This window comes from Cavia porcellus, unplaced genomic scaffold, assembly GCF_034190915.1.
Source record: "Cavia porcellus strain 051 isolate PalLab524CR breed Dunkin Hartley unplaced genomic scaffold, mCavPor4.1 scaffold_18, whole genome shotgun sequence".
NCBI classification, from domain to species: Eukaryota; Metazoa; Chordata; class Mammalia; order Rodentia; family Caviidae; genus Cavia; species Cavia porcellus.
This window is the reverse complement of record NW_026947501.1, coordinates 11,345,884-11,372,826: the sequence shown is the minus strand read 5'-3', so window position 1 is coordinate 11,372,826 and position 26,943 is coordinate 11,345,884. Positions and strand designations below refer to the sequence as shown.

The 26,943-nt window shown below is 37.7% G+C and overlaps 1 protein-coding gene across 2 annotated transcripts in view; it reads left to right on the top strand.

Annotated features, from left to right (window-relative positions):
* Efemp1 (EGF containing fibulin extracellular matrix protein 1) overlaps window positions 1–26,353 on the top strand; it is a 68,957-nt gene extending 42,604 nt beyond the window's left edge. For both annotated transcript variants that reach the window (XM_063229428.1, XM_063229429.1), the window contains exons 5-11: window positions 5,604–5,726; window positions 9,519–9,638; window positions 10,632–10,751; window positions 12,112–12,228; window positions 19,147–19,270; window positions 19,357–19,552; window positions 25,183–26,353. In XM_063229428.1, the coding sequence (XP_063085498.1) occupies window positions 5,604–5,726; window positions 9,519–9,638; window positions 10,632–10,751; window positions 12,112–12,228; window positions 19,147–19,270; window positions 19,357–19,552; window positions 25,183–25,344 (962 nt within the window). In that variant the 3' untranslated portion in view covers window positions 25,345–26,353. The remainder of the gene's footprint in view (window positions 1–5,603; window positions 5,727–9,518; window positions 9,639–10,631; window positions 10,752–12,111; window positions 12,229–19,146; window positions 19,271–19,356; window positions 19,553–25,182) is intronic.
* Window positions 26,354–26,943: the final 590 nt, after the last annotated feature.

The window sequence follows — 26,943 nt, the reverse complement described above, 5'->3', positions numbered from 1 at the left end:
CTTCTGCTTCAGCCTGTTACTGACTGGTTCATTTGGTTTGTGTGCAATGCAGCTGAGTCACAGATTGATCATTCACATGCACCAGTTGGTTTTCTTCCCATATTTATGAACAGTATGTCTAACCTTGTATAGTTACCTTGCAAATGAAAACTATTATCCACAGAGAAAATTAAGTGAACAAAGGCCTATTATCAATGCAAACCTATTATCATATCTGGAAAAACAACTCAAGTATGTGTATCTTGATTTTTCCTTATGTGGACACCATATTTCAAGGTTTTGATAAAGACTTCCAGGATATTTGATTCATCACTCTAAATTTAACAAAGAAAGTGAATATTGAGGTGGCTGATATGTATTGATTTTGGTGATATTTGTGTTTATGATTTAAAATGTACTAAATTATTAATAATATGTTTTGCCAGAACTGATAAGAATCTAAAACTATGAATCTAATGCTGGCCATCGAAACAGACAGCTCTCTTCTGTTACTTAATATCAGTATTTATTTTCTCTACTAGAATTGCTTAGCTTGGGTGAATTCTAGCTGATAATTTCAGGAGGGTGAAAAGCTAACTAGAACTGGGCATTTGGCCCAGATAAATTTGATTCCAGTACTGTGAAGGCAGCGGCAAGGGAACTAGAAGTCTTTGACAAAAATTGTTGATAATTGGCTAAGGAATAGGGAGGCAAACAAAACTTGGAGAGCTGTGAATGTTATTCTAAGTAAAACAAAGACAGGAGAAATCGAGGTGTGCAGTATTAGCAACTTTTTCTTTAATGCTAAGAAAAAACTTAAAATATACTTGACCATGACCGAATATGTCCTATCCAGAATTTTTAAGACATATGCCTTTCTAAAGACCTAAATTACACAAAAAAAAAGTCAGTCTTGGGTTTGAGTTTATGCTTTGTGTGATTTTAGGCAAGTCAGCTCACAGGATTTACATTTCATTAACATTCATCTTCCACGTCGGGTAATGGTAAATGATGTGAGCACTGTTGCACAGAGCTATTAGGATTACATCAGAGACTTTATAAATCTCACTGCTTAATCAAATAATAGTTTTTTCATATTACTAAGCATGTATCTATTTTATACTAGTTGGTTTTAAAATTTTAGCAAATCTGTATATGATGCCCTGTAAATACTATATACATTCTTTTTAATAAATTTCATACAACCCAATTTAATGATTACTCAGATTATAACTGTCAATTGCTATTATTAGATTAATGAGGAGCAAAACAATGCATGCCCTTAATTCTTATTAAAGTAGTTCCTACCTCCTCTAAATAACCATAAGATCTTTATCCAATGACTTCTTTTTTAAAAAAAAGTATCACTGATACCATGGCCCTAGACCTCAAGGCAATGACAGAAATCAAACAGCTCCAGTTCTCTCCCTCCTGTTTTAATGCGTTCCTTCACCAGTGTTCAGTGGATTGTGCAAAAGTAATTCTGAATTATTTCCTAAGCCTAAGGAAGCATAAATTAGAAAACCTAAATTGTACTCAACAGCATTCAAAATGCAGATAATTTTTGCTCACATAAACACACTGAAGTGACTGTGTTGTGGTAAGTTATCAAATTATGGAAAGAACATTGCAGAGATTAAAACGTTGCATAAGACAGAGAAAGCAGCATGAGTCAGGGGTTTGGGAAATATGAGTCAGACTGAAGGGAAGGAGCCAAACGAGGAGAAGAAAGGCTTAAGTAGGGACTTAATGGATCCCACCATCATGTGGACATCGTCACCTCCATTAGCTGTGAGAGAAAGGAATACATGGGTCCATCCACTGAGGATCAGTGTGATAGAGGCCAGGAGTGAGAACTGAGCAAAGATTATACTGGATTATTTAAGGCAACAAAGGTTGCCAAAGTCAGCAAGAGAGGAGCCTGCAATAGCATAAATCACGAGGAGGGAGACCATGGGCACATTTTTAAAAAATGAAGGAATCACCAAATAGTGCCATTAGCTATTCTTAATATATTAGAATGATGAAATGTGTTGTGATATTTTAGGAAGCACATTCTATTATTTTGTTCTTCTGTAATGTTAACATTAGGCTGTGATTGCATCGTTAAGAGCTACTCGCTATGGTATTCAATCCAAACTCTCTAATCCTACCCTTAAGGCATTGAATTTTGCTCAAGTGAGCATTTTATGAGCCTTTTCTGGGAGACCGTGCAGCCCCTTCCCTGTGCTTACTCCAGCTCCCTGCCATGCTTCCCATGCAGAGCAGCTGGGTCTCATTAATGTTTTCTAGTGGGGCCTGCCTTCATAGAAACAGCCCTCGTTGCCTGCCAATCCATGCAACTCATGTTCTTCAAAATGCAGCTCAGAGTCCACCTCCTCTGAAGAGGCTTCCGCTGCTCTTCACCTCTGCTCAGGCTGCTTCATCCTTCACAGACTCAGTACTTGTGTGCTCAGGTCCTTCATGTTAACAGCACTTACTGACATCTCCATAATTTTTGCATGTCTCAGATCTTGCCTTTTACCCCGCCTTATGCATTTTGGCTAGAGTGAGATAAAACATTGATCCTTTTTCCCTTAAATCCTACATACCAGTTCTCAGCAAACTTGTGATTCATTCATCCATTTATTGAACAAAAGCTTTTGGAAAACCCACTACATGTCATATACTGTGTGTTAGGCACTACAGTACAGGAAAAAGTAAGGCACAGATTTCACTCTCAGAGAGCTGGGGTTTGGGCTCTGGGCGTATGTTATGGATTACCTGTAAAAATCAAGGAGTTTAACTGTTAACAATAAATTATAGATAATTAAAATACACAATAAAAAGTTATCCCTCCCCCCCACATAATTGTGTCTCAGAAAAATCATGGCTGACCTGAATAGTTTTCCTGATAAATAAAGCACTTTGGCCTATGCAGATAGTTTCTCTTATAAATGTAGGAAACCAAAAATAAATAAATAAATAAAAGTGGGAGACCAATTTTGCTTATAAACCATGGGGATGCCTGCATTTCTGCTATCCTGTTAGTAATTTTTGTATCGCATTGAGCTTTCTGATATGCATCACAAATAGAAATGTACAAAATTAGAAAGTACAAAAATGAGAGTTTAACAATGTGTAAAGATCTTGATATGAATTTATATAGTTGTGGAAATAAGCAATGACAGGATAATCCAAATATAATTTTCAAAATAAAATTGTGCTATTTGAATAAACAGACATTATAATGGAAGACAGTTCAAAGTTCAATCAATCAGTAGCCTTCAGGATTAGATAACCTGCTAAGAAAGAGCAGCAGTGTCCTAAACTGTAGTGATAGAATCTATAGATAGAAGTTAGTAGTTAGTGACCGCTTCCTGGTCATAAAGGTTGATTTTTTTAAAGCCAAGTAAGTAGAAAGTGTAATTACCAGTCGATACTAGGTAATAGCATCCTGCTGCAGCTTTGTTTGGCTTTTGATACAGAAAGAAAAAGAATATAGTGCCAGTGAAGGTAATCATATTTTAGGGATTTTTTTGTTCGTTTCTATTTATTACCTTAAGTTACCAAGTATTTTTACATTATGATCCTTCTCAGAAGCTAAATATACCTGATTTCAGGTTTGTATGTTTAAAACCTATTGATTGATACACTGATTCCATGTTAGCCTGTTTATCAAAGAGATTTAGAAAACGAACAATGAGGCAATAGGAAGGAAACTGCAGGGCATTGGGACTGTGGTGGGTTGGAGGGAATTTGCAAAGATGGTCTCAGGAAAGAAAAACGTCAGTCGCTTGGGAGGCCTCCCTTAGAAAATGCAGCAGCCTGCCCGAGTCCTTGATCCTCCTCCAGCATATACTACTCGCTACATCAGAATCTGACATTGCCGTAGCTCTCAGCCATGCTCACTGCAAATGCTATAAATGTTCTTGACATAAAACAATAGGAATTCTGCTGTCATTTCGGCATTATCAAGTCATAAAGCTCTGAAGAAAGCCCAGTAGAAAGGTTTTCATCAAGTACATCTAAAAAAATAAAAGACACAAAAAGGAACAGATAATTTCATAGCAAGATCGTTGTGTCTTTGCATTGTACCTAAAAAGGACAGTTTATAATCACCTATAAGTGACAGTAACAGAAATAGTACTAACGAATTTCAAAACAAAACACAAAATAAACCAAAACACTTACCTAACCTTTAAAACCAGGTTCAAAGAAATATGTGAGTAGATGCTGTAATAAGTTATTATCTGATGAAGTCATACATCACTAAAGCACTTGTCATCCCCTCTCCGTCTTTCTTGTGAAAAGAATCTCTCTCACCATTTCCATACCCAGAGAAGGGAAGCTGTTGTCTGAGGACAACCTTCTTACAAGTGAACTTCCTTATGACATTGCATAATACAAGTACAATGATTCGTCATGAAAATACAGAAAAATAAAACGCAAAATAACACCAAGAGCTACTCCACAGGTTTCTTAAAGATAAGGCAGGAACTCGGTAAATTCTAATTGCTCTTTTTTCTTTTTTAATTGATTCTTCACCCAGTTTCTTCCAAACCACTGCTCTGGGTTTACAGCAGTGATGATGTTAGACCCCTTAAGTCCTGTCTTGATTCTCATGAAAAATTTGTCATATAGGTAATATTACATGTTTTAAGATATTTTATAATAAAGCTGAGCTTCTTCAGTTGTTGGAGAATGCCAAAATAGTGTAATGCTTTTATTTGTTCCATTTAATATGAGAGATTTTAATAAATACTGATATAGATAAGGCAATTTTTTACTTATAAATGTCTAAAATATGAATATGCACACACAAATTCATATCACATTTCTATCCCAAACAAAAAAATTTCTAAACTAGCTTTTTATGTTGTGAATGGGCATTATTTACTTTTCCAGAACTGTAACCTGCCTAATTCTTAGGACACAGAAGTAAAATCTTGGGGAAAATACTTATTTTAAATTATACCAGCATATCTCTACCAGAGGAATATGATCAAGTTGAGTGCTTTGAATTTTGGAATTTGCAATGAAAGATTTATACACACATATTACCCTCTCATTTGCAAAAAAGACAGCAATATGAAGTGTGTGATATTAAAGTTTGATTATACTCAGTTACTGGGAAGATTTTTAACAATTTGTCAATAGTAATGATCTCAAGTTCAATATACTGGGTGAAAAAATAGATTTCATACACCTATTTAAATCTTAAAACACATGAAATAATATTATAGCCCACTAGACGTAGCCATCTAGTCTCTGGATAAGAACATATAACTATCTCGGGGGAACAATCCATCCCTACCAGGAAAGTAGTGTGTGCTGGCTAAAGGGATGGGGGTAGAATGAGGCATCAGATATTTCCAAAATGTTTCATTTCCTAACCAAACAAAAGGAGCTGAGACAAGCATGGAGAAATGTTAGCATCTGATAATCTGAATGGTAAACATTATAATCAATGAAATTACTTTGTGAACACATGATATGGTTTATAATTTGATGTATTTCCAATATAACGATATTATAATGCTTTAAGAATAAAGTTCAGTTTAAGAAAAATATATTTTCAAAGAGGAGAAAATATTGATATCTTTAGTCAACTAAAATTCTTTCTGTGTTGTGTGCTTTGACAGACACGGATGAGTGCACGGCAGGGACACACAACTGCAGAGCAGACCAAGTATGCATCAATTTACGGGGCTCCTTCGCATGCCAGTGCCTTCCCGGGTATCAGAAGCTGGGAGAGCAGTGTGTAGGTAAGTGCCATGTGCAGCAAGTGAAGTCCTGTCCGCTGCATCTTTTAGACTTTCAAACAGAGCACTCACGATTATTTGGAGAATGATCGCTAACATCTGCTTCTTCGTCCATTGATTATCAATCTATTTTCCCGCAAATAAGAAGAACTAAGCTTAAAGGTTGAATCTGTTCTAAAAATCAAAGTGCTGTAGACTAACAAAAGCAGAAATGTGGAGTATAAATGGAAGTAAGCAAGAAAATAATTTTAAACTAGAGGGTGTAGCACTGACACACTGGTGACATGGGCTTCATTCACTGTCATGTAGCATCACACAGCATGTGAGACAGATGGCGAGTTTCAAGTGCTGGCTCTACCCGTAAGTCATTTGGAGCCCTTGAGCAAGTCACTTAAATTCTCTGTCTCACCTTGTTCACTTGTCCTGTAGAGATAACATCAATCCCACTTCAACAGTTCACATATGGGAGTGTCTAAAACAGGCCTGGCCGTGAGCCATACAGCTGTGTGCTGTTATCATGCAGTGAGTTGGCAGTCTAAAGGCCCTTATGTTAGAGGCCTGTAGGTGCTAACAGTGCAAAGCAACATACCTTACTTGCCTCACTCAATGGTCTGAAAGGGTTTTTCTGAGGGCAAGGACCAGTCAGCTGATGTCACTGATTGCTCTCTAGTCAACAAGAGTGTCCACCATGTGATGGACGTTGAACGCATGCACGGTGGATGAATGGAGGGACACAGGATGAGGAGGCCAAGGGGCAAGGAGCAAAGTGGCTGAATCATGAGAACTGCAGTAGCCCTGGAACTGACTCATCCGCCCATTTATCTAGGTACCATCTCTAACCACAGACCAGTGAGAGGCTGCATTTGCTATTAGGAACAGCAGGTGAGGACGTGGAGACAGGCCTCTCATATCAGGTTTCACCAGATAATGCAAGCTGTTGACTAGGATGTCAGCACCAGGTTCCTCCTGGGCCCTGATCCAGTTCTGCCTGCTGTGGGACTGTGCCTGAATGTTGAGGTTGGTGCCCAGCCTTAGAGAAAAACCCTGGAGCCACGATTTAGAAGAGTGTATACAAAACTCCATAGGCGCTGGGAAGATAGCTCAGTGGCACAGTGAGCACCTGCCTGGCAATTGTAAGGTCATGAGTCGGAATCTTGGTACAAGAAGAAAAAGAGGAGAAGGAGCAGTAAGAAGAAGAAAAATAGGAGGACGAGGCTGAGCAGGAGGAGAAAGGGAAGAGGAAGAAAAAGAACACTCCATAGATACCCAAGTTTTGCCCATAGATACCCAAGCTGCATAGTAAGGAAAGTAAACACTGTGGGGGCTAAACAGTACAGGAAAGAAAGATCTCATCCTGCTGTAGAGTGAACCAAAGAGAAGAGAATAAATGACCACAATCCTTCAAGAGAAAGTAAGAAGAGACCTTCTTAAACTCACATCCAATTACAGGTCTACGCTGGTGTTCCCCTCACTGACCGAGTCAAGTCCACATTCCTCAGTAGAGCATAAAAGGTCATCCTCATCCTGACCTTTATCCAGCTACTTCATCAGCACCCCTCTTCACGAAGGAAAATTATTCTGTCCCTTTATTTATACATAGATAGTGTCACAATTCAGTGCCTCTGTAGAAGCTCTTTCTAGCACAAAGAACATTTCCTCCCAGGAAACTCCTCCACCAGCAAATCCTAGCTCAGTATCACCTCCTCTTGGAAACTTTCTATGATCTATTCAAATATTATTAGTCACTTCTTTGTCAAATTATGAACTACCTTTTTTTGTAAATTTCCAATCTGTTTCCAACTGTATCTCTGTAAAGTATAACAAAAATAGGTGGTGATGTCGAACTGCTAGCTCTAAACATGTATGCTCCTGACTTATTTGTTGTAGGTCAGTCCAAACAGTGCAGCAGGAGCGAGCAGGCCACACAGTGAGCAGCACTGTGTCCCCTCTGTTCCTCTATTTTTATCTTATCAATCCACAGTGTAATTTTTTTCTTGCCTATCTTGCATACCAGACAGATGCGGATATATGTATATTTATGATCACTACCTGCGGTACCAAACAGTGTAAGTAAGCAATGGTTTGGTGAATATTTATGTTATGCAAATGAGAGTGCATGAGACACCTGTTTACATACATCATTTATTCATCAAATATTTATTGAAGTTTGACTTGGTGCCAGGCAATGTCCTAGGTATTGGACTATAGTGGTGAACAAATAGACTACACAAATTTATAGCTCTAACAGAGTTATGAGAAAGTATAATTTATATGATTTGGCTGTCAATACTGGCACCTAGCTAACATATGCAATATTAGGAAGTGCTATGCTAAAATTATTCTTAATTAGTATTATTGCTATTCCTTCAAATAATGTTTATTGATCACCCACTATGCCAGCCCGTGTTTCAACTACTGAGTATTCAGCAGTGATCAAACAAGAATCTCTCAGCTTCTACCTCAAGAGGAGAAGATAGGTCTCATTCACCACGTATTACAGTGAGGGAGATCAGACAGAAGCAAATACAGTAAATGCATAACACAATGTCCAGTAATGTCAAGAACTACGCAAAATTTAAAGCATGCTAAGGAAAAAGACAGAGCAGAATAAATTATGTAGTTGAGATATTCTTCCCAAGGAGCACTGGTCACTTGAACAAAGACCCAAAGCCATGTTAATGTCTTTATTTATTTCAATATTTGAATTAAATAAAAATATCTTCTACTTTATTAATAAGCCTACATGTATATTTACTTGCTATGTTCTAGGAATTTAGTCTATACCATATCGTATAATCCCTCTAACAATTCTGTAGTGTTGGTACAGCATTACCTTTGAAAGAAACGGAGGCTTGGGCAGTGAAGACCAACCAATAACTATCAGAAGAAAGAGTCAAATTCGGGTTCCCCTGAGGTCATGCAAGCACCCTGCCTCTCACTGCACAGTCTAGCATAGACTTATTTCTTTTTGTCTTACCTGAAAGCAGTGTAGTATTACACTATAGGTAGAGTATGACACTATAGATGCAGACTTGTTATTTTAAATTACATGCTCCATGTTAAAGTTATCACGGAGTGTACAATCATGAATTAATGACATTTTATTATGCTTCTAAGATGTTAGTACTACTCTACAAGTTCTTGGTTGAACATTTTATGGTTGGAATTATTTATCTAAGAAAGACACACAGTCTGGAACACTTCATCAGTGTCAGAAGACCACTGTCAAGAGGTCACTTACTTAGCGTCCTTTCCTTCCACGGTGTTCTTTCCTTTGACTTCCTAAGATACACATGGCAAGCCTTCCCACACGTCTTGCAAAACAGTGAGATACTGAATGTTTCAGGGATTTAGAGACATCAGCTGAACACACCCCACAACTTTATTCTCTTAGATTGTACCTCATTAGTTCATTCTCTGCTCCATTCTTTGTTCTTTACTAACGGTTTCATTTTGTAAATAAACGTGATCTCCCCAAACTGATATGCATATTAAACACTCTTACTTCTCTATAATTCTCAGCCACCCCAGGTAGGTTTATTTACCACTGAATGTGCTTTACAATCAATCTTTGTTCTTACCATCTTAACAGAATGCTGGCCATAGTGTATTTCAAACACATACACCCTAATGTTAAGAAGAGGGAGAGCGAGAGGCAGAGACACAGAAACAGAGGAATGAACGAGAGCATTATTTGTCAAAGTGTGTCTTCCAGAGATGATTTTTCTAGATAACCTCCCCTGAGAGCTGGGTGAGTCAGTAATACGGCTTGCTGTTTCTGTGCTGACCCCTTAGACATAGACGAATGTGCTGTGCCTCCGTATTGCCAGCAGAGATGTGTGAACACGCCAGGCTCGTTCTATTGCCAGTGCAGCCCCGGGTTTCAGTTGGCAGCAAACAACTACACCTGTGTAGGTAAGCTTCTGGGAACTGCCCTCCTGACTGATTTATTTCTCCAAGGAAAGGTACCCTTGTGTCAACGTGCAATATTTGCAGCTTTCTGTGTTCCTGAGAGAAGTGGTTTCCATCAGCTTCCCTTAAACAATTGTTAAGCTGAAAAGACAGTAACTAATCAGTTTCTTAAAGCACATCAAGATGAGAGTGGAAAACTTTTTAAACCTTTTCTTTTCTCTGTGGGTGTATAAAATTTTTTTAAACTACAGATCAGTTGATATGCACACACTAATTAGTCAGTGGTGTCTGATATACGTGCTGAAGGTGCCAAGGGGTTACTGAGAGTTCAAGTACATAAACTTCCCACTGAAAGCGCATCTGATTTTTACATGCTGCCTCTTCCTTTCAGAGTGCCTTGTCACAGCATACAATTATAAGATTGGCATGAGATGGAAAGAATGTAGTGCAGGAAAAATGCCTTTTCACAATATTTTCTGTGCCTTAGAGCATTGCAAAACTCTGTATGGGTCTCAAAGGCTTATGTTATAATTGTAATGGAATTTAACAAAAGCCATTTAAAAAGTAATAAATAGCACATATAAATCTTCATCACAGCATGCTGAGAGACCATATCAGTGTGACTGTCATATAACAATTATTTATAGGCTTGGCATTTTGAAGCTGAAGAACAAAAGAAAATGCATACTGGGATATATTTTTATTAGAGGCATTAAATTCTTTTGGGAAGATTTGTCAAACATCAAACTAACTGTCATTTCTTAAAAATATTCTGGTATTTCTAAAGGAAGTCTATGACTTTGAGATGGTTCCAACCAATGTGAAACTGAATGGATGTTCTCCAATGAGCTTCTGCAAGGCAAAGAATTCAGGGAGGGAATTACTTATCATCAAATGATACAGACCAAGGATAGGTTTAAATAAAAATATTTATTTGTGTGTGTGTATATATATATTTATTTATATTTTTATATATATTTAAAACCTTTCTTTCAGATATAAATGAATGTGATGCCAGCAACAAGTGTGCTCAGCAGTGCTACAACATTCTAGGTTCGTTCATCTGCCAGTGTAATCAAGGATACGAGCTGAGCAGTGACAGGCTTAACTGTGAAGGTAAATATTTTCCAAGTAATGGGTAATAAGAACTATCCTTGTAACTGGTGTTGCTTTGTCTGCTCGTGTACCTGCTGATGAAAACAAATTTTTAACTCGCTGAAATTCTAATCTGTAGTCTAAATAATGTAGTTATAACCTTGGCCTTTTAATATGTTACCAAAAGAAAAGAGAAAAAGCAAAATAACTGAAATACTTGGTCCAGGCAAGGTCTAATCATTACGAATGGTGCTCCAGTGTCTTACTTTTTGAATTTTGAGCTGATGGCCAGTGGCATTAGCAGTTCCTGGGAGCCTCTATGGGATCCAGAATTTCATACCTCAACCAAGACTTCTGAGTCAGAATCTACTGTTTAACAACAAGGCTGTGTGACTGATATTTGAGAAGAGTTGAGCATTATCAAAAATATTACAATGAAAACCAAGAGCCGGGGATGATGGCACATGTCTAATTGCAGCACTGAGGAGGCTGACACAAGTGGATAGTTAAAAGATCGAGGTCAGCCTGGGCTTCATGGTGAGTTCAAGGCCAGCCTAAGGTACATAGTGAGACCTTGCCTCAGTAGACAGAGAGAAAGAGAGACAGAGACAGAGAGAAGGTCCTTGTGTTTGTTACTGCACTGTGTACAGAAACTTGGGTACATGCCTTAAACTGAGTTAATTTCAGGAATTCATTCTAGTGGATAATTCAAAAGGCATAAGATATCATGAAAGGAATACTATCAACACTTGATATGCCTGACTTCCTCATGATCCCTCCAGCTATGCTTGGAGCCACAAAGCTCAAGCTAGAGGCCTCACATCATGCCAGTGTTTTCAAAACCAGAAGCAGGCGGCCTGGGACTACTGCCTCCACTCTTTTGGAGCAGACTCTAGGAACACACCTATTCAGAAACACAAAGTATTTTTCCCTTGAAGCCCGGACCCCTGCCAACATATCACATCTGGAAACTCCCAGGGACGGGATCTGGAGTTCAAAACTCATGAACTCAACTAAGGGGTCACCCGGTTTCTGATGAGACAAGCATGAACCCACATGTTGGGTGGGTGATCAAGGCCTAAACTGAAGAGTGTCAACTGCAAGCCAGTTTGTTCAGCCTGCTCAGCTAGTATAGGTAGCTTCAGGCTTAGCCAAACTGTCACTAAAGCTGATTCAGTAAAGCTGATGGTAAGAAAACTCCTTGTGCTCTGAAGTCAGAGAGGTACACTATAAGAATTGACCCTTGAGTTTCTGATAGCTGTGTGTTTGTCTTTTAGAATTTACAGTGTTTTTACTCTCAAGAGCTCATCTAAAAATATATTACCAAAGCAGTGACATGAAACCTTCTGAACTTTGTGTCATTGCTGTTCTGATTCAACAGACATTGATGAATGCAGAACTTCAAACTACCTGTGTCAATACCAGTGTGTCAATGAGCCTGGGAAGTTCTCGTGTATGTGTCCCCAGGGGTACCAAGTAGTGGGAAGAACGTGTCAAGGTAAGAGGGTGTCTTCCTAGCTGGTCAGTTTTAACCATGAAAAAAATGGAGGCGGTTATAGGATTCTCTACCATAGACATTTGTTTTTCCCACATTAAATATGCAATTTGAGTTCTTTCTCTCCCAGTTTATAATCAATTAATGCATACCTCATAAAGAGGAGATTCAATGTTAACCTTGACTTTGTTTGAAATTTAGTGTTTTTTTCCTTAAAACATAAATAATTTTAATAAAAATGCTACTATCACTAGCAAGTTGACAAAACAATCTCAATGAGTTAATATCTGATAATTATCTACCAGAAAAGATTCAATTATTAAAATGTTTAACCATGAGGTTGAGCTTATAGCCTAACTTAATAAGTTGGTTAGACAGACCTCAACCCAGTCTCAATTCTCTAAAACACCAAGACAGCAGTATGTGGTAAGTTAAACGCTAAGGAAAATTGTCCATATGTATATTAAAATGTGCTTTGAAAAACAAGACCTATTAACCCCCAAATAGATAATAGCCTTGGATCCAATTTCAAAATAAGCACTCATATGGCCTTCATATTTATGCATAAGGAAAAGAAGCACCTGTCTGTAACAGTACAATTTCAGAGTCTCTCTGAAAATATGTACTCTTCTACTTCCTATGCTGCTTATAGTTTAAAATTTCTTTAACATGAGAAAAACTGGCAAATATAGCCAAAAAATGTAGATAATCTTGAAAAGGCTAGTGCAAACACTTAAATTTAAACAAAATAGTGGAGTTAAAAAAAATGCCCACGCTTGAGAGTATAAAACTTACTTCAACCTAGCTCTACTGCATTGACCAATGTAATCTTGAACAAATGGTTAAATTTTTTAAGTCTTAACTTCCTTTTTGAAAAAGGGAAATGTGGGAATGAAACAAAATAACATGTAAAAATCACTTGTAAGCTATAAAACCTGCATGATTCAATTTTTATAAGAATTAGCACTGTAAATGTAGCACTGTAGATGACTAACAGTAAATTCTCTCTAAAGAATCTTGTTTAATCAAAATTGAAAATAGTACATAATGATATAAAGATTATTAAGAAAGGAAAAGATCAAGGAAAGAAGAAAATAGGGAATCTATCAATAATTATACAGGAAAACATTAGCTCAGAGAAATATCCATGGCGTGGGATGTTGTAGTATGCATCACTAGTTGTGAGCATAATCAGAATGCCATTCACTGTTCAGGCAACATCTTCATAACCCTTTGCAGATTACTAGAAACTCTGTAAATGTTAATTGTGGGGAAACATTGCATTCCAGTGGTTATACTTACTGGACTCTAATTGAGATTTTTAACATGAATATTAAATGCAAGAAAATGTTAGCTAGTGGGATATTTTAACTGTTTCCCTAGTCTTCCAAATAAGTGTCCATGTGTTTCTGATCATAACTGGATTGATAATCAGCAAAAAACAGAAGCAAATTATGTACATTTGGATTTTATTTGCCTGACCTTTATGTCAAGAAGCATTTCTATCTGATGTAATTAAAGATAGAAAATGCACCGTAATTACAAGTCGGTATTCATGAGTATTGTGTTGAAGACTTGCAACTTCAGAATATTTATTTAAGCCAAAAAATTCTTTTAAAATATAAAACAATTGTGCTCCTCCACTTAAACCATCCCACCTGAGCTTCAGTCACAAAAACAAAGTAAAATTGAAAGTTTTGGATTCGTACCCTAATAGCTTATTTTGAATGTGAAATAACTGTTCTCATTTCCATGGGCTTACAAAAATGAAGGCTGTGTGTGGTGTGTGGGGGAGAGGGGAGAGAGAAGGACACAGAGACAGAGAGAGACAAACATACAGCCAGTCACACAAAAAATGATCAAGCTATCCATTATGCCAGGCCTTAAACTGCTGGAAGTAATAAATGAAGTTACAGTTTAAGCTTCCTTTTCAGCCACCGTTGAACTCCATATGACAAAGCAGTCTTAGTGTCCCTGTGGCTAAACAGCATCTTTATTTTTTAAGAAGTTGAATAATATCTAAAGGGCAAGTCTATTGTGATTTCTTCTAAGGAATCTACGTTTTCTGTGTTCACCCATAGCTAGTGCAAGAAGACTTCATGCAACTAAATCTTGGAAACTGCATAGCTTTTCCAGTCTTCTCCTGAATTTCAGATAATTGTAGCCATTTAGAAGACTTTTTTAAGACTTTTAAGACCTTTTTTTCTACAAAGACAAGATATAATTGTTCTTAGAGTAACTTGCAATGGAAAGGTACTTGTCACTAACTAGATGAGCTTAAACTACCCACTTAAACCTTATTTGTTTTTCCTCAGTATCAAATAAACATCTTTTTCATTTATCTCTACATGGTTTGTGTGAGAAGCCGTTTAGTTAATTTAATATTCTGTAAGACAGGTTCTCCAGTGCATTAACACTTGGCGGTGAAAAGATTAAACCTGGATACAATAGTCCTTGCCTCCAGAGAGTTTCAAGCTAATAGAAGGATTAAAACATGGAATTCATTCCACGATTTTGGAAAAGATGGCTGTGGTCATGTTCTTCACCTGATGCAGAGTTTGCAAACAAAAAAGAAATTTTTGAGACGTGCTTGTTTGCAAACCAAATTGTTTATGAACTGAAGTACCCATTGTAGATTTCAATAATACAAAGCAAAAAAAGGAATAAAAAACCTAAAAGAGAAACACAATGCAGGAGACTTCAAGAGATCAAATGCCATCACTTAGCCCATGCCTGGCTTGCAACAAAGATTCACTAACTTACTTATGGGGCAAGTAAATTAATGAGCAAAAACATTCAATTCATGGAAGTGCTTGATTCAGAGAAGGGTTATATTGGTTAGAATGTAAGTCACTATTCAAATATAAAGGGAGATAGACTTTGATAGGCATGTGGATATTGATTGTTGCTGTTGTCATAAACATAATGACTCACTAATAGAATTTTTTTTCCAAAATCATCTGAGAGCCAAATGTCATCTAATAACTAAATCTAGACTTGGTCCTTGTCTCCCTGACTGACCCAGTCCTCCCTAAGACTCACGCCCTTCTGACTTCTTTGGCAGTGCTTTTCCTGGCCCTCCTCCCAGCACTTACTTTCTTTTTTCTTTAATTTTATTTAAGGAGAAAAAGAAAAAAAAAACAGAAAAAGGGTACAAGTTATACAGAATCTCAGAAAAAGAAAACAGTAAGAAATCACTAGCTAACAGATTACATATTGTCATCTTAGAAATAGCTGTTCAAGTTACAAAATCAAAGCATACAAAGTGGATATTCAAACAGCGAGACTGCAAACAGTTCTATTCAATGATCCAACAAAACTCACTAATATGGTTATCTATCTTATACACTTAAATATACATGCAGTTATATCCTTTAGAGCACTTTCCTTTCCTCTATTTTGTACAATGACAATTACACATTTTGGGTTTTATTACTCCCACAGTTCTTATTACTTTTTTTGAAGAGAATAAAACCAAATGTGACGTAACAAAACAGAGTCAGTCAAATCAAAAGGATGGACATAATACATAATGTAAAAACAAAATACAAGGTGATCAACAATGGTTTCCATAATGCCTCTTGCTATCTTAAAAAGAATTGCCTATATCATTAGTTATAATAAAATTGAACACAACAGTAAAGAACAAAACCAATAAAACCAAAACATTGGAGACATTATAGGACTTTAAAAGAAGATAATAGTCAACCAGAATGGGTGTCATAATGAATCTTACTGTCTTCACAGTTGTTGCCTATACTCTCGAACTTGGTACTATCAAGCAAAAAAGAATAGAGTAAAATCAGTCAAAACAAGATGGTGAGAGCAAGTCAGGGTTTCAAATCCAGTTAATAGGAAATCAGAGTGGGTTACTATAATATATCCTGCTATTTTTTTCCCTTAATTAAAACATAAAAATAAAAAAGTAAATAATAAAAAAGGAGATTGAGATAAAAAAGGACATAACAACAAAACAGCGCAAGTCAAAGCATAACCATTTAAGCAAAATAGTGTTTCACCACAAGATATCCCGACATAAAAGTAGTTACCATAGTGTCTCTTTCCTTGAAATCTTTGAGTATAACTTCGTATACTGTAGCATCAAGCATATCAAGACAATGTAAAACCATTCAAGAGAATGACAGTATTACAGGGTGTTTAGAACCAACTAACAGAAAATGAACAATGGTTTCTGTATGATCGCCTTATCTATAAAAGTTTTTTGTTTATATTATCATGTATAATAAAATCCAATAAGATACAACATGTTAAGACTGATGGAGACAGAAGAACAAAAGCTTGATGGGACTTCAAAACAAGATGATATTAGATCAGCACTAGGTATTATGATGTCTTGTTTTCTCCAAAATAGCTGGTCCTACCATTCAACCTTCTCTGCCTCATTTCTGTTGAGCTCTTTTTCTGTCATTAGTTGTCAATTTGTCTTCTTCATTTAGCTTTCTGCTCTATTCATTGTGGCCTCTCTGCCACTGTTTCTGGAATCTTTGTATTTTTCTTTTTTTAGACTGTCTTGCAGTATTCTCTGTAGAGTTGAATTGGTGGTTGCAAATTCCCCTAATTCCTCTTTATCCTGGTAGCACCTTGTTTTTCCATCAATTTCTAGGGATAATTGTCCAGGATATATCAATCTTGGCTGGAGGTTATTATCTTTCAAAGTTTGAATTATTTCCCCCCATGCTCTACATGATTTGATGGTTTGTTCCGAGAAGTCTGCTGTAATTCTGATGGGTGTTCCCTTGTAAGTGATCTGTTTCTTGTCTCTGACGGCTTTTAATATTCTGTTCTTATATTGGATTTCTGGAATTTTGATTATTATATGCCTGGGTGTAGCTCTGTTTGTTTTGTAGGTGGTTGGGGTCCTGTATGCTTCATACATCTGAGTATCTTTACCTTTTGCTAAATTAGGGAAATTCTCCTGGATTATTTCTGTGAATAGCTTTTGTAGTTCATTTTTTTGTGTCCCTACTTCTTCTTTTACGTACTTAATTCTTAAGTTATAGATCCTCTTATCATCTTCAAGCCATTGTAGTATTGCTGTTTGTTTTCTTGTTATCTTTAAGAAGTTTTTCATTTCATGCTCCCACCTTACAAATCTGTCCTCCAGTTCAGATAATCCATCTTTAGTTTCTTTCAAGCTATTATGCCAGCTTTCAATAGAGTTTAGTTTCCTGGTAATCTCTTTGAACCTGCTTCATGTATTCTATGTTTTCTCTATTTTCTCCATCAAACAATTCTCCCCTTTTTTTTCTGTTCTTCCATTCCACCATCTGTTTTTTCTTGGATGGTGCTTAGCATTTCTCTAACTACTCTACTTATATCTTGCTTTAGGTCATTAAATACTTCACTTTTGAACTCATCTATGAGGCTCCGGAGATATCACTTTATGTCTATTGATGCTTTTTGTTCCTTCCATACAAGTATATATAGGAGGCCCAGTTTCTTTCTTTGTCGGTTACAGTTTGTTTGAATCTGCCGGCTAGGTGTTCCTGCCCACTGCAGTGTACTAGGGAGACCCAGACCTGGGCAGCCTCTCCTGGGCCCGCCCCTCCAGGTCAGTCAACCTATTGAAGGCTTCACTGCTAGGGTGCACCAGGGCACTAGGACCTGGTTTGGGCTAGCCTACTGAGTCTTAGTCTGCAGTATCACCCAGGCCAAGCACTCCCCACCAATCCCACTTGAGAGGGGAATATGCAACTGAAGTCCCTGCAGCATCCTGTTCCGGCTAGTCTGCCCGGGCCCAGAATGTCCTCTGTTGAAGCCTCCTAGTCTATGGAAGGGTCCCCGTTCCTCTTACTCACTGCAGGTCGATGCAGGGCTCCCCACCAGTCCCGCTCTCAACTCTGTTCGCTGATTCCCGCACTCCAAGGTTTCTCCTCTCTGTCCTTGCTGTGCCGATTCAGATGCAGCAGTGGCAGCAGGAAATTCAAATTGTGGCTTCCAGAGGTGTGGGTTCCAGCTTCCACACTGAGATTTTATCTGTTCTGGTTATAGCACCAGGATTGCGTTTCCAGTTGGTTTCTCTCAGCTTAGTTTGTTCCTGGGTCGGCAGGGTATATCTCCCCTTGCTTAGGACTCCTCACACCACACCGTTGCTGGATTATAAGCTGGCTTTCTCAGAGAGCCTCCATAATTGTTGTTATCTATCCGCCCTGTTCTCCCGGAAGTTCAGCACTTACTTTCTTTTCTGTGCAGTCCTTAAATAGCTGTGCCCCAAACAATGAGACCCTCCATAGCTTCACTTCCGCTCTGCCTCCTCTGGATAGTGCAGTCCCCTGTCCAGTCATTTACTGTCCTTCAAATACTGTGCTTCATGAGACCACCTTTCTAGACTTTTCCTCTCTCCTTTTCTTCTGGGAGGTGCTAAGTCTCCCCACTTCATAGTTTTTGCTTTTTATTTTCTCAATCTGGAAAGGCATTCCCACCCTAGCCATGAAAGTCTCACATGATCACCGTGCTACGAGGCCAAGTGGAGATGCCTCCTCCTGCCTTCAGCTTTCCTTAATCCTCTGGACAAAATTAATCAGTTCTACTGCAAACCCTCCAGTGCACTCACCCATCTATTCTTTAATTCCATTTTATAAGTAGTCATTCCTATATTTATATTTCTAACTAGTCTTTTCCATTTTTATATAAGCAGAGTCAGTAGTTAGCATTTGGCTTTTAATTCAACAGATAAACAATTGATGCTTCATAAAATATGAAATAACACTAATCTGTCCAGAAAGGCTCAGATATGTCTATCGTGAATCCAATGCAATGAAATTAGGTCCCACTTAATCCTGTGTCTAAATGCAGATTAAATACAATACACATTTTCACACATTTCCTTGTGTGTGAAAGAACCTGCCACTTACACAATTTTCATACATCTATAAACTCTTTAACTCTACATCTCTACAGATATAAATGAATGTGAGACTACCAACGAATGCCGAGAGGATGAAATGTGTTGGAATTATCATGGTGGCTTCCGTTGTTACCCGCGAAATCCTTGTCAAGATCCCTACGTTCTAACAGCAGAGAAGTAAGCAACAGCAGAACTTTTGATAGTGAGATTTTCTGATATTCCCAAGCCAAACAAATGAATACTGTTTTTGTCTATCACTGCAGCCGATGCGTTTGCCCAGTTTCTAATGCTATGTGTCGAGATCTGCCCCAGTCCATGCTCTACAAATACATGAGCATCAGATCGGACAGGTCTGCACCATCAGACATCTTCCACATACAGGCTACAACTATATATGCCAACACCATCAATACTTTTCGGATTAAATCTGGAAATGAAAATGGAGAATTCTACCTAAGAGTAAGTATCCTGAAGGCAGCATGAACTGCTGAGACAGGCAGAAGTTTATTACTGGTGTATTGTATTCAGATGAAGAAAAGATAAGCTTTTAAAAGTTTTATATATAAGGACTTCCATGTGTACTATCCCACATAAACCTCTGGAAACACTGTGAGATAGACATTATATTGATCTCTGTTGCTCAGCTTTACGTTACTGTGAAAAAATACCTCCTATAATTAATTAAAGGAGGAAAGACTACTTTGGCTCATGGTTTTAGAGGTTTCAATCCATGGACAGCTGGACCCATTGCTTCTGGCCCTGAAATGAGGCACAGTAAAGAAGGAAGGCACAGTGGAGCAGAGGCTCACTGCACAGCAGCTGAGCAGAGTGAGAGAAGGGAAAATCCCAATAGGAAGGAAAAATTCTGAGTGCCAGACGTAGACTTCAAAGTCAACCTTCTACCAACCACTCCTTTCAACCAGACCCCTCTTCTGTTTCCTTCTCTTCCCAATAACACCATCAAATTATGTTAGAGCACTCATGATCTAGTCACTTCCCCAAAAGCAGTGAACACCAAGCTGTCAACACACATGCTCCCAATAGGTACCACCACTAAATGATATTTCATTTTACACAGAAAAAAATATTTCTGGAGATCTTTTAAAGCGTCATAAATTCCTTAACTGCAATATGTGCAAGACAGTTTACATTTACACCAAAACTAAGATTTGTCAGTCTCTGAGACATGACCCACATCTGAGCACAGAATGTGTCAGCAGTTGAACATTTATACGAACTTCAGGGGAGACGTGGGCTGGCCTGTCTTTTCCTGCACTTTCACTGCCTTTGTGAAGTCTCCCTCTGAACTCTGCCATTTCTCTCTTTGCAACGTCTCCTGGATTATCTTCACTTCCCATGTTCCAGCTTCTCCTCCTGTGACTGTTTTCCTCTCACCTCGCTGACTCCTGGACTCCAGTGCCTCAGCCCTCCAGTCTCTTCTTAAAATTTCAGCAAATTCATTGTAGGGTAAAACTGACATATTTTAAATCACCACTTCATGTGAAAGTAATGGCATCCCATCAAACAGCTTGCACAGTTTTGGTAACTGTTTCGTGCTAGGGATGTTATTCATCCAGGTATAATTTTCTCAAAAACTCCTTCGAGTGCTCATCACTTTTAATCAAATTAATGTCAATATTTCATTTTCAGAATATGAAAGAAAAGTGAGAAACTCAAACTTGTGGTATAAAGTTTATGGATTTTTGATATTTACATGTTTATCCTGTTCTTTGAGAGATTAATTCCCCTTCCAGCTCAAGAATAATGTGATCAGTAAACTTAAAATTACTAATTTCTCTGACCAATATCTGAAGTGAAAAACTCAATCCACAGCATAATCTATTACTACTATTTTTTCTAATAGGAAAGAATAAACTTTTTTTTTTAACTTTTTATCGGTACCGGGGATCGAACTCACGACCGCCTGCTTGCAAGGCAGGTGCTTATGCCACTGAGCTAAATCCCCAGCCCCAAGAATAAACTTCTTTAACATTTGCTGTTTTAAATTTGAGATATACTAGGTATTGTAAGAAGTTACCTATAAATGAGTTTCTCACAGTTCAATAATATCAAGTAATTCTAACCCAAACAGGTAACATAAGCAATAATCCCTTGATAGCAAAATAGGTTCACCTCAAAATGTCTCTGAAATAACTTTCCATTTGGAACTCCTAACTATAACTTAAGAAAATAAAATTTTCTATCAGAATCAACAAAGAGTTAAATGAAGTTTCAAAGTTTTTTCTCTGCAATGGCACTTCAAAAGTTATTTTTATTCATATCTGCATTCATTGACTTTTTGGGCAGTACTGAGGCTTGAATCCGAGGTGTTTCACTCAGCCACATCTCCAGCTCATTTTTATTTTTTATTTTAAAACAGGGTCTCACTGATTTGCAAATTTGTGTTCTTACTGCCTCAATTTCCCAAAGCACTGGGAGTACAGGCACATGCCACCATGCCTACCTTGGCTTGGTTTTTTAATGTAGCTACTCACCATCTTCTCAAATGAAATCCTTTTTCTTATGAATGATAGAAAACATTGCCAATTTTATAACTCCAAAGTTAATTAATTCCAAATTATTTGAAATAAAAGCCACTTAAAAATAATTCAAGATGATGTATCGCATAAATTGAAAAGTACTTAGATCAAATCCTACCAAATTTCTCCACTAAAATCCCACTTACATAGAGGATATCTAATGTATAAAATTAATTAGGCTTTGATTAAGTATCTGCTTCATGTGGGGTGCTGTAAGGAATTAAAAAGACATGTAAAGCACATTCTGATTTCAAAGAGCTTTAAGTATCACTGTGCAGCGAAAGTGAGCACCTACGAAAAAGAAAGAAACAATTGTGTGCTTAGTTCCATAATTCAAAGACATAAAAGGTTAATAGATACAGGAGATTTTTGAAAACCATGGGAGGTGAACTGACCTTTGAAAGAGGTGTAGTAGTATATAGAATTTCATTTAAATTCCTTTCAAAATAATACTGAAAAAATCTTCCCTAGAAAGAGGGAGATACTGCTAAGAAGTAGTGCATAAAGTTGAAGACAGAGTGTCACAGCTCCTCCCTCCAGGCCTTAACTTTATTCATAGCTCTGTCACCAGCTGGCACATGACTCACCTGACCATGTCATTATGAGAGCAGAGACCTTGCTTATCAGTTCACTTTTCTATTCCTAGCACATAGAAGAGCCCCTGGCTTACAGCATGTGCTGCAAAATTATTTTTTAAAAAATTAATACAATAAACACCTTCACAGAATTACTGTCACCTACAACTACCGCTTACGAGAGAGGCAACCTTCCTTGTACACAAGCACAACAGTGAATAAAATCAAGCCAATTCCTGCCCCATTGGAGCTTATTGTCAAGATATTGAATATGTGCTCAGAAAGGTGCACAACACTGTAACACAGCTGTAAATTACACACACACACACACACACACACACACACACACACACGCACACAAATATATACACACCATATTACTGTATTTAGTATATAGCAAGTATTCCTAACCATGAAAGCAGTGGTCTAAGAACCTCTGAAAGAAGTGGATTTAGTTCAAACATGAATTCAAGAGGAGAAAATTAATGAAATATAAAGATTCATTGGTTTGGAAATTCAAGCACTCAGGCAGAATTTGTAGGGAAATTTGATGAGATGAACAGGGACTAGTTCACACAAAGTCTGATAGAACATTTTAAAGATTTCAAGCACAGTAGCCTATAATGGATTTTCGTGTTAGAGTGATTCCTGCCTATACTACAGAGCCTGAATTGGACTGGGGTAAGGATGGAGATGGGGAGTGCAGTTAGAAATTTAAGACATAAGAAATTGTGGGGTAGCAATGGGGTTTTTTTTTTGAAAGACACATTTCTGCAGCTATCAAAAAGTGAGACTGGAAAAGCAGGTAAGTAGATGCATGAGTCTAAATGCCAAGGGACAGGGACTTGGATTAAGATTTAGCAGTCACCACGATGAGAGGACATTAAATGAAGACAGAGAATGAAGAGGTGGTAAGGCTGCAGTTCTGGGAGAGGATGAAATTGAAACCAAGAACCTAACTTCATAACTCATTTGCTATTGGGAATTTAGATGATAAAGAGAAAGCAAAAATTACATCCTCTCTTTTTCTGTCTTGAGCAATGGTAAGTGATAATACCATTTACTGGGAGAAGAAAAAGGAGCAAGTGTGAAGGGCAAGATGAAGAATTCGTTTTGGACAGATTAAGTTCTGGTACCAGTGAGATGTCTATGTAGAGATAAGTGGACAGTTAACATGCATATTTGAGATACAGACAAGTCACTGACAGCCCTGGTAACTAAAGCCGTGCCGGTGGTGAGAGTCACTCAGGGAGAGTGTGTGGGGAGGAAAAGAAGGCTGGAGTAAGGAAGGGCTAAATGGTGAAGTGTTCCTTCTGTACACTGAGCAGGCAGCTATTAGAGTTGGTCACTACCTCAGTGCACACTTACACAGCCTCCATGTCCCATGACCGTCAGCCTCATGCCCTCTGCCATTAGCACCATGGCCAAGCCCAGACTTTGTTCCTATTCATAACAGTTTCACAGGATGAGAACCTTGACCTCTAGTGGCTCACTCAGTACCTGGCCTCCTTCCTCTCTTTTCTGCCCCCTCCCCCCTCTGTGCTCTTCATCCTCACAGTGACACTGTTCCTCCGTCCTCCTCTAATCTGGCACACGCCTGGTGGGCACTTAAAGTACCCGGTCACCAACACTCAATCTCCTGTCAGCATCCTCAACCTTAATGCTGTGCTGATAGATTGTGAATATTATAAAATCTTAGTCTCTGATTTCATATAAATCTTCAGGGTACCTCATAATCCTTACTTTTTCTAATTTGTTCCTTCTGTTCTCTTTAGACCCTGATCTCAAAAGTTTCCATGTCCTTTAAGTCCACACTCTTCATTTTTACCTCCCACCCTTCCAAAACTATCTACACCAACATGCATGAATTACGTGCACCTCCAGTCCCAACTCATGCAAATTTATATCTTTCTCCCTTGAGATTTTGCCCTCTCTTCTCCCAGACTGGGATCTTAAGTTTCAGCCTGTAATTATTTCTCACCTCCGGGTCACCTCTCTACCTTCTGTTCCCATTATCCTACTAAAGCTATTGTGTGTGTCTGGGGTGCCCCCCCCCAATGACATCCATACTATAAAGCCCAGAGTGCACTTACCCATCCCAGGAGCCTCAGCTCATCTGCTTTGTTGGATATTCCTGGTCACCCATCTTTACACACTATCAGGTATCTGTCCCTATCTTACTCCTGGGTTTCACTTCTCCCACTTCACCCTCCTCCAGAACCCTAGCCTTATCACATCTGCATTCTCTCTCTTTGTTTAATGTCCTTTCATGGAGTGACTGTTAAATCTTAATCCAAGCCCCTGCTCCTTGGCAGTTAGACTCATGGATCCACTTACCTGCCTTGCCAGCCACATCTCCCTCCAATTTCAGCAATTTTCATATTCTTCACCAAAACTAAAGGACCTCCAGCTCTTCTAAATAATGGTACTTCATGGAGTTTCTATATATAGTCTTTATATATACCCTTATAAGCTCTCCTTAGGCATTCAAGGCCTCACTTCAGGGTTTCCAGGTTTCTCCATCTTTTTCCCATGTACACACACAGCTCTATTCACATAACCCCTATATCCATATGTACCTTAAAATTTACCACATTCTACTGAAATTAACTGCATACCTTTATATTTACCCACTGCGATGTGAGCAGACTTCACGAAAGTGAAGGAAAACAACTTTGTTTACCAGTTCAAACATTATCAGATTTTCATCTCATCCAGGATCTATAAAAGCTTAAACTACTTAATAAGAGACTAGAGAAATGTCAACAGAAAAAAAGGACTAGAAAATAGTAACTGTTTCAAAAGCAAGTCCTTGTAACCTGGAGCTAGTGATGGGTGATAGGTGGGCAAGAGGCAAGAGTGAAGAAGGGTTCAAAGTCAGAAGAGATTGCGTAGCATCCTTTATTCCCCTACTTCCTCTAATTTTTATAGGAGGTGTAATAACAAATAATAAAACTTCCTCCTTTTATTTTAGCAAACAAGTGCTGTAGGTGCAATGCTTGTGCTGGTGAAGTCACTATCAGGACCAAGGGAAATCGTCGTGGACCTGGAGATGCTGACAGTCAACAGTTTAGGGACCTACCGCGCAAGTTCGGTGTTAAGATTGACAATAATAGTGGGGCCATTTGCATTTTAGCCTTTTATGAGCATCTACCACAGGCATTTAAACCAGCCAAAGAATATTGTTACTTTAAAGCACTATTTTATTTATAGATATATCAAGTATATCTACATCTGTATACTGTACATGCACCCATAATTCAAACAATTACACAACGGTATAAAATGGGCGTTTAATCTGTAAAGATTCAAACTTTGTCTTTATTATTATGTGTAAATTAGACACTAATCCACTAAACTGGTCTTCCTCAAGAGAGCTAAGCATACATAATCTGGTGGAACTTGGATTCTTTCCTATAAAAATGGAGCCAGGCAATGATGCTCTTCCGTGGTGCGTAAGGACAGCTCCATTGACAGTCTTCCAAGGAAGCAGCCATCATGACCTGAGAAGCATGCGAGGGCAAAAAAGAGATTTTTAACTGCTTTGTAAGAAAATGGGAAATGTCAATAAAGATATACTTCTTTAGAAAATGAGGAGCTACCATATTTATGTTCATCCTTATTTTCATGAATCTACAAGTGGTTTCTGTAGGTATTTTAGATTTTGTAAGGAATCTTAGAAGTTTTAAAACTCAATAATTAAAGTTTTCCAAAATAAACCAAATATCCTCCAGAAAAGTATTCTATTAAGAAATCAGTGAGAAAGTAATAAAAAATAACTTTCTGAGCCACTTTAGAGTTGGCCTGAAGAAGTAAATACGGGAATGTCCATGTACTCAAAATCCTAAAAGATGAAGAGTAAAATGAGAAAAAACTATTTCCCGGGATAAGTTTAATTTCTAAGTAAAATTAAAATTTTAGCACTTCACTAATTTGTAAATAAAAGTTTTTATCTTTGTCCTTGATGCTCACAGAGGAAGAAAATTATGATGGTTCTTATTTGTGGCACTCAGAATGACAGTAAGCTAAAGCAAATCTCTCCATCCCAATTCTATGAAAACATTTTATGTCTTCTTATTTGTTTAAAATGTAATTGATTCATTTTAGTCTGTTATTTTTTAAATAAAAATATTCTTTTTAAAGGAGCACCCAATCTTTTGAGGTTTTTTAATGTACCCAGTAACAGCTCATATAACTTTACATCTAGTGAAAAATCAGTTTTAGTTGCCAGGCCAAAAACACTGGTTCCATAACCTTTTTATCAGAAAAAAAATCTCTCATACTTTTAAGTGGTCACTCTTCATTCTTGTCACAAGCTCTGTGAGAACTATCACACATGTACTCTATGTCCTTATGGATTTGTCTATTCTGGACGTTTAATATGTACAAGATCATATAATATTTAGTCATCTATGTCTAGCTCCTTTTACTTGCCCTGATGTTTTCTAGGCTCATGCATGTTGCAGTATGTATCAGTAATTCATTCATTTTTGTGACTTAATAACATTCCTTTTATAGTTGTACCACATTTTGTTATCTGTTCATCAGTTGATGGACTTCACTTAATAGGCTGTTTTTGTCTATAATTCCTTTTATTATTGGTGTCAAAAAGAAACTGATTGCTAAACAACTCATTCACTAATTTTCCACTTAAATTCATCCACTTTTATTTTCCTTTTTGACTAAACAAATAGCAAGAAAACAAAGGTGGGGTTTTTTTTTAAATTATGGGAAC